The following is an 8,887-nucleotide window of genomic DNA, read 5'->3' as shown; positions in this document are numbered from 1 at the left end:
TACCTGACATGAACCCCATCTAAATACTCAATGTGAGGTTCACCTAAGTCTCTGCTAAACTTGGCACTCTACCACAAGGCTGAGCATGGTGGTACATGCCTGTAATCCTAGCACTTGGGAAGCTGAGGCAGGAAGACTGACAGTTCAGTGACAGCCTGGGGCTACATAGTGAGATCAAGGCCAGCCTGAACCACGCAGTGAGACCCTATCTCAAGAAACAGCACACGCACTACATCCAAAAAGGCACTGTTTAATGCTCGCTTCAGAAGCACATACTAAAACTGGAATGATACAGAGAATATCAGCATGGCCCCTGCACAAGGATGACATGTAAAAAGACACTGTTAAATTACTAGCCATAGCAGCTAATCCACGTAAGATATAAAATCACAAAGCTGAGATCTAACATTTAATAACTATTCAAACAGAAGAGGCATATTATAAAACCTAAAATGATTGAGGGTTTTTTTTTGGAATTTTAGTACAGGGTCTATAGGGTCTACAGGGTCTCACTATATAGACTGGACTCATAGTGATCCACCTGTGTTCAGCCTCCCAAGAGCTGGGATTACAGGCATGTGTCATCACGTACAGTCTCAATCACTGTCTCAGCGCGCCCTGGGAGCAAAGTATTTTTTTTTTAAAGTTGTTTTATTTTGGGAAAACTCAAATCATTCTATTAATACTGAAGTTGCCTTCTTGTTGCATACTAAAAAATTTGGCTTTCTTATTTTCTCTACATAAATAAAATCTTGAAAAATAAAAACACAGCAAGCTTACTGAGAATCATTTCCATCTTAGAGCTCAGACAGGGTGATGTAGGATTTGGAGATTTGAAGTCTTTAACACATTATTCAATGGAATAGTCAAATGACAGCTAATTAATTAATTAATTTAGTTTTTGAGAGTCTCACTATGTAATTCAGGCTGATCTTAAACTCACTATGTAGCCCAGGCTGGCTTCAAATGCATGGCAATCCTCCTGCCTCAGCCTTCCCAAGGCTGTATGGCACCACGCTTGATTCTATTTTTTCTTTATGAGTAAAACAAATTTTCAACCATTATAAATTTCAAAATGCTTCAATTCTTGAGAATATCTTAAGCATAGGATTTAAAATTTTATTTTACTTTTTTGTGGAACTGGGGATTGGGATTTAAAATTTTAATTAATTTATTTATTTGGGGAGGATTTAAAATTTTAAAGTAGGAAAATAAAATCTAAGAAATCTCAAATAGTACTGAAAAGAATTTTTCTTCTTGGGTATTAAGAGTTCATAATTTTTCCTTTCACTTTCAATCCAGTTAGATAAGTACAATACTAAGAAGCAGATTCTGCTATTAAAGAAAAAAGTACTACTTTTAGTTTTTTATGTGTGCTGGGGATAAAACCCAGCAAGCACTCTACCTGCATCCCAGCCCCTACACCCACCCCCTTTAATAGAGGGCTCAAGTGATTCTCTGCCTTTAATATTAATACAACCAAGATTAAACAAGGGAAATGTTAAAATACACTTACTTTAGTTCTGTAAAAAAGCCTTGCATCTTCCCTAATGTCGCATTTAACATGCTTTTCCAGAGCCCCGCAAAGCAGCACGAAGTGTTTCTGTTCACAACACAATAAATGTAAAGGACTAAACAATTCTGAAACATTAATAGAGACTGTACAGTAGAACTAAGTCACTTAACACCTATCACCTTCCAGTTAGCAATTTCTGTTGTCAACTGTCCAGCATAACAGCAGTCCTATCAGTGAACAGTCATTCTGTGCAGATGGGGTTGACCATGATTTTCTGCTAAGTGAATTTAAAGATCACATGCAGAAGCTGGCATAGGGGTGCGCCCCAGGAGTCCCAGCCATCTGAGGCTGGGGCAGGAGTTAGCCACCAGGGACAATACAGTTAGATCCCTGTCTCGGTAGCAACAACTACTGCTATAAAAAAGCCATAGGTTAGGGATGTACTGTAGTAGAACAGCACTACTTAGAATGTGAAGGCTCTGCTTCAACCCCCACCACTGGAAAACAAATGAAACAAAACCCATAAAAATGATGTTTTGTTATGTTTTAGGTTACACTAATGAAGATTAATCTCAGAACTCAAAATGGGTTATGTTGCACTAATCATCTGAAGAGTCCTTCCTTCAACATATCCTTTAATATTCAAATAGCAAACAAATGAGCTTTTATTTTACTTATTTACTGAGCTACGACCCGTCTTGTGGTCCTCCTGCCTCAGCCTCCCAGAGTGCTGAGATGACAGAAGGGTGCTACTATGTTAAGCAATTTTATTATTCTTTTTTTTAGTGAGTGGGCAGAGTTCTGAGGAGACAGCTATCGACACCACACTCCTCACTACCTTCCTCCACTGCAGCTGCACTCGGTCTGAATATGAACAGGTGATCGGAAACAAGTGAAGGCCTGGAGATCGAGGCACAGAACCGCCCCTGGCTGAGGGGCGCCACCTAACCAGTAAGCAAGAGTGTGGTGGTTCCATGGAGTGCAGGCTGAGGCTTTCGAGGCCACTAAGGCAGCCGCACTTGGAAATCCTGCAGACATGCTACAGAACAGCTCAGCCATCTCCCCCTGAGCTATCACTGTGACTTCTCATTGTTCTTTTTCAGCACCAGGAATTGAGCTCAGGACCTCATGCTTACCAGGCAGGTGCTGTGCCACTGAGCCATACCCCAGCCCTACCGTGTGATATCAGAGTGGGCTGACTCCTGTGCCTGAGGGCTGGGACTAAAGACTGTGATTTCTATAAAACCGGAGGCTTTAGGTCAAGCACATACCATATAGCAGCGGGGCATACGGGATGTCTGGGGCTCTATCACAAGCCAACAGAACAGTGGGGCATACGGGACACCTGGGGCTCTATAACACACACCAACAGAACAGTGGGGCGTACGGGACACCTGGGGCTCTATCACAAACCAACAGAACAGTGGGGCATACGGGACACCTGGGGCTCTGTAACACAAACCAACAGAGCAGTGGGGCATACGGGATGTCTGGGGCCCTATAATGAACACCAACCTGTGCTTCTGCTCTCTGCAGCCTAACAGGAGAGTATCAGGCTCTCCTGGGTCTCAGATGATGTAAAGTATTTTGAACACAAGCTGCAATAAAACTGCAGACTATGATTTCAGATCCTTGCTTATGTGTAGATACTACTCAAGGGAGGCTTTATCATAAAACAGTAGTCATCCTACCTCTGTCAAGTTATTGTCTAGGGCTGGTGAGATGGCTCAGTGGTCTAAAGCACCTACTTAGAACAAGCTTGGCAAAGCACAGGGACCGCGGTTCAAACCCCCAGCACCACATGCCAGCCAGCCCGCCCCCTGGTGGGCTGAGCTGGCCACACACACACACACACACACACACATAATAAATAAAAAAATTGAAAAAAAAAAGTTATTGCCTAAACATAAATGGAAGTATGTGTAAGACCTTCTAGTTGAACAAACCCTCAGACAGCATTTTCATTTAAGCAGGGTGGGGCATACTTGTAGCCCCAGAACTCTGGGAAGCAGAGGCCAGAGGGTTCAACATTCAAACCCAGCCTGAGCAGCTTTACCAAGCCCATGCTGCAAAAAGGTTAGGACATAGCTCAGTGTGAAGGCCCTGGGTTCAATCCTCAGTACTGAAAGACAACAACAAAAATCAAGCAAGCAGTATTTTCTGCTGGGATTTAATTATTGCAAGAGAACATTTAAGTGTAAAACTATCCAAAAATTAATAAAGAAAAAGTTTATGTTTTTAATAAAGTGTTTCGAGAGGTAGCCTGATTATGCATGTGTCACTAAGCCACGATTAAGCTGCTGTTAACACAAGATCAACTACTCTGAAAAATTAAATGTCTTAAGTTTTAAAGCGTTCAAAACAGTTTCCTGCATCGCTGGCAAACCCAGATGGACACTTTCTGGGAGGGAAACGTCATAAAAACCATTTTCATGTAATTAAAATCTGAGGTATACCTTTGACTTAAGAGTTCTAGACATTTACCGTGTAGACTTGCACAACTGCAGAGATAAAGGAATAAACGCCATCACATTACTGTATTTAATCACAAAAAATGTCCTTCTGTAAAGAGCCTGAAATACTACACTTCTTAGAAATTATTAGAAATACTAGTTATTAGAATATCTTAGGGTCAAAAGACAAATCGCTGGCGGGCCAGACAGCTCAGCAGACTAAAGCGCCTGCTTAGGCAGAGCACAGCGGCCTAGGTTTGATCCCCAGCCTGCCACACTGGCCCCACCCTTGGGGTGTGCTGCGATGGCGATTGAGATTAAGTGTGGTGGTACGCTCCTGTAATCCCAGCGCTTGGGAGGCTGAGAAGAGGAGAATCACTGTGAGTCAGATGAGACCCTGTAGACCGCATACTAAATACAAAAAAAAAAAAGCAAACGTGAAGCCTGTTTTAAAAAAATAATTGCTAGTGGATACATATACTAGGGAAAAATTTATAAGGCACTGGACTGTAGTTTATTATCTTCTACTTTATATGGTTTTATTTATTTTTATTTTTTTTGCGGTACTGGGGATTGAACTTGGGACCCTGCACTTGCCAGGCTGGTGAGCTATCTACTGAGCTATCTGCCCGCCCATTTAGATGATTTTATAATAATCACTGATTGGCTTTTGTTTTTTTTTTTTTTAAAGTTTATTTATTTAGTGTGTGTGTGTGTGTGTGTGTGGCCAGCTCAGCCCACCAGGGGGCGCGGCCGGCTGGCATGTGGTGCTGGGGGATCCAACCGCGGTCCCTGTGCTCCGCCAAGCCTGTTCCAAGTAGGTGCTCCAGACCACCGAGCCATCCCGCCAGCCCTACTGATTGGCTTTTGAATCAGAAAAAAGCTTAGAGAACGTAAAGGCCATGTGAGAATATTATAAATAAGTAACTATTAGGTTCTAATTAGGAAAGCAAATATAGTCCTATGTATACTAGCACTTAGCCTGACTGTAGTTTAATTTTAAATGCAAATGTTATTTCTAAAAAAAAAAAAAAAAAAAAAAACACTGAGTGGGAGCAAAGATGAGAAGAAACCAGGTAAAAGCTGACCAGCTTGATACTTAACAATGGGGCATTTTATAAACAGGGTGACTGTTGCCGAGGTCTGATGGTTATGCTATGCTCCAACAAGCAGAGAATTCAGCAACAAACAACTCTTGCCAAGACAGCATGTTTGCAAGTTATGGTCACTGCCCCTTTCCAGGTAGTTTCTACTAAGCATTCTCCTAACTTTTTTAATTGATTTATTTTATTTGTGTGTGTGTGTGTGTGTGTGTGTGTGTGTGTGTGTGTGTGGCCAGCTCAGCCCACCAGGGGGCGGGGCTGGCATGTGGTGCTGGGGGATTGAACCGCAGTCCCTATGGTTTGCTAAGCTTGTTCTAAGTAGGTGCTTTAGACCACTGAGCCATCTCACCAGCCCCAAACATTCTCCTAACTAAAGCCTGCACATTCACTCCATCAACAGACACCTATTTAAAACAATCCATACAGTACCTACCCGTTGTCCAGAAGAAAAAGGATGAGAACAACTAACTTCACCAACTAAGTGAAGAAGAACATAGGTCAGGTAATACGCCTGTTAGAGAAATTAATACAATTAATATCCATGAATTAGTTGGCACAGAGATCATTTCAATTTACCCATCGGAGAACAGTGCGGGAAAGACAAAGGCTTTAACCTGGCTAGTAAGGAAAGAAAAGCCAGGCATTTCAAGCAGGCTTTCTGATTTCTTACTTAAGCAGATTCATTTTACTGCCTCATGACTGCCTTGGTACAGGGCTACAAAAAACAGTCCTAGCATTAAAATTACCAAGAACCATTCTTTTACCTAAATTTCCAACTCTCACATTTAATAAATTATTTTACCACAGACAGGAATAAAGATACCTGCTTTTCAAGTTCTAAGTGAAGGCTGTCATCAATAGTGCCACCTGGTTGTTCAGCTCTTTTCTTCAAGACCATTTTCTTTAACAAATCAGAAGGTTTCATTTGCACAAGATAGTGATGGAGGACTGATATCTATGAGAAGACAGAGGAAGCACTCAGCAGACTCAGCAACACAAGGCTCTTTCTCAGGCTGCATCCACCACATGTCCATGGCCACTTGTCTTCTCACTGTCTGCCTTAGCTTTCTGTGCAGTCTAGAGAGAGCCACTTCCCCCCCAAAGCCCTGAGTTGCTTAAGGCGCTTTGCGTTAAAGATTTAGTGCGTGGACCTTGGGATATAAATGGTGAAGATACCAGGAGAAATTACAATACAGTCCATAAGAAGTGGTTTCTCTGTGAAATTAAAATTACTTGGAAGTCAGCAAAGCTGAATGTCCCCACAGGTAGAAGTCACTGAATTCTGAAAAATAGTGCTTAACAAGAAGCTATACATATATATATAAAAAAAAAATCACATCTAGGATGAGTGATCTGAAGGCTAAATATTCACATAGTTCTGTCACAAGCACGTGAACAGAAAGTAATCAACAGGAGCACAGAGCATATGGCGACAACCCAAGTCTAAATCACTTTTGGTGGCAGCGTGCACCTCAGAGTAAGAGCGACTGGGTCACCAGTCCAGTGCTTGGCAGCTGCGCTCATGGAGTGGAATCCAATGCACTTCCACCTTGCTGGGCCGGATGCCAGGGAGCTGTCCCCATCACCTTCCCCATGGCATCCTGGCATACCCTGCTGCTTGCCTCACCACACCAACCTGTTCCAAGGTCTCTTTAATAAAAAACTGACTGCCACTCTGGTTTTCTGTTTTGGTTTTTTTTTACTGAGAATCAATCTCAGGACATCACAATTGCCAGGCAGGTGTTGAGCCGCTGAGCTACATCCCCAGCCTCTCACTACACATCTATGACAGCTGGTTTACTGTCTCAACCACTGCTTTCTGTCTTTTTTTTTTTTTTTTTTTTTTTTGCAGAACTGGGGATTGAACTCAGGCCCTTGCGCTTGCCAGGGAAGCGCTTATTCTACTGAGCCATCTCCCTGGCCCCTTGCTTTCTGCCTTCTGTGAGTCTCTAATTCACCTTTTTACTTTAGGACCTGGTGCAGAGTTCCTTATATGGAAAAGCAGCTCAAAGTCAACATGGAAGCAGTGAGCTCAGGCTCTCCGGTGAGTTTTCAAATCCAACTAGGGAAGCCTCACTAGTACCACCAACGTAAAGTGCCTCCAGACTGAAAAGGGGGTCTCCACGAGACAGGTTCATTTACACTCACATATACCCACAACTGAACATGCATCGGTTCTGTGATCTAACAAACCCTCTTTATAGTAAAACAGGCACAAGAGGCAATTACTATGCAATGGTTTTGCAACTTTTTGGGTGGTGCTGTGGATTGAACATAGGGGTACTCTAACACTGAACTACATACCTAGCCCCTTTTTTTCTTTTGAGACAAGGTCTTTCTAAGTTAGCCAGGTGGTTAACTTGTAACTCTGCTTCAGTCTTTCAAATAATCAAACTGTACAATTTTCAATCCTGTGATGATATTGCTAACTTTGGTAAGTTGAGCAAATTCAATAGTGCCAGTCACATCAGAGTACATTACGATTGCTTGGAAAGCCCATGACTGTCCGTGGCAGAGGGCATGTGATCATCTCTACTGCATTTCACATATGCAGGAACTGGGTCTTGCCAGTAAGCACCATGCTAAAGATGACATGGACAGCAGCTCCTACAGCTGATATCAAACTGCTGGGCTTTCGACTTAAGATCTGTTAATTTCCCCTGTACTTCACTACCTTACCTGTTTGCTTATTTATTTACTGGAAAGTACTCATACCTGGAGGTTACTGGCATGAGGGACATCTTCATGTTTCTCATCCAGAAGCTTTGACATAATCACTAGGCTGAGACACTGTCTCAATTGCCTAGAATTAGAATTTGAAAATATTTAGAAAAAAATTTTAGTTAATACAACCAGAGAAGCAAACCAATGAACCAAAAGCAGTTTCAATTCTAACTGGAAATACAGGTAGTACTTTAAGAGGAGTCTACACAAGAATATATAAACTGCAACAGAAGAGTAGTCCTTTTTTGGTTGTGCTAGGGATCAAACCCAGAGATGCACACATGCTAATGAGCAAGTGCTCCCCCACTGAGCTACACTCCCAGCCTTTCTACAAAAAGCTCTCTCAAGAGCCAGGGATGGCAATCCCAGGATCCAGGAGGCAGGCGGATCACAAGGTCAAGGCTAACCTGGGCTGCCATGCAAGTTTTTTTAAAATGTATTTAGTACAGGGTTTCATTATTCAAATTGGGCTCAGAGTGGTTTTCCTGTTTTCAGCTTCCCAAGTGCTGGCATTATAGGCGTGTGCCGCCAGGCCCAGTCTCAGTTTCAGTCTCAGTGTGCCCCTGCGTCTGCCTAGGCAGGCACTTTAATCCACTGAGCTGTCTGGCTGTCCCTCAAGCAAGTTCAAAGATGGCCTGGATTGTATGTGAAGACCCTGCCATTTTTTTTTTTTTTTTGAGTCACTCATTTTCCCAGGTTACACTTAGAAGTTGTAATCCTTTTGCCTCAGCCTTCCTAGTGGTTTGGGATTACAAGCGGGCACCAAACAGGGAGTTTAGAACAGCAAAGTTTTGAAAATTTTAATTCAATTTGTCTCTTTGAGACAGGGTTTCACCATCCAATTCAGGTTGGCCTTGAACTCTGCAGCCCAGGATGGTCTCGAACTCACAGCAATCCCCCTACCTCAAACTTCTGAATGCCCAGCTAATTCATTTATTTTTACAGTTAGTGTCATCTATGTTGTTTTCAGACAAATTAAAAATAGAAATCAAGAATATCTGAGGGGCTGGGGAGATGGCTCAGTGGAATAAGCGCTTCCCTGGCAAACACAAGGACCTGAGTTCAATCCCCGGTTCCGGAAAAAAAAAAAA

The 8,887-nt window shown here is 42.5% G+C and overlaps 1 protein-coding gene and 1 pseudogene across 1 annotated transcript in view; one reads left to right on the top strand and one right to left on the bottom strand.

The window, feature by feature from the left end:
• The first annotated feature begins 259 nt into the window (after window positions 1-259).
• LOC111816857 lies at window positions 260-355 on the top strand (annotated as a pseudogene).
• Window positions 356-1,474: 1,119 nt separating this feature from the next.
• Window positions 1,475-8,887, bottom strand: part of Slf2 (SMC5-SMC6 complex localization factor 2) — a 44,362-nt gene continuing 36,949 nt past the window's right edge. Inside the window, 4 exon segments of the mRNA XM_023715612.1 lie at window positions 1,475-1,603; window positions 5,506-5,583; window positions 5,896-6,027; window positions 7,788-7,875. Of these exon segments, the coding sequence (XP_023571380.1) occupies window positions 1,502-1,603; window positions 5,506-5,583; window positions 5,896-6,027; window positions 7,788-7,875 (400 nt within the window). The 3' untranslated portion in view covers window positions 1,475-1,501.

The sequence above is a fragment of the Octodon degus genome, unplaced genomic scaffold, assembly GCF_000260255.1.
Source record: "Octodon degus isolate 3935 unplaced genomic scaffold, OctDeg1.0 scaffold00042, whole genome shotgun sequence".
Classification (NCBI taxonomy): domain Eukaryota; kingdom Metazoa; phylum Chordata; class Mammalia; order Rodentia; family Octodontidae; genus Octodon; species Octodon degus.
This window is presented reverse-complemented; position numbering and strand designations above follow the sequence as displayed.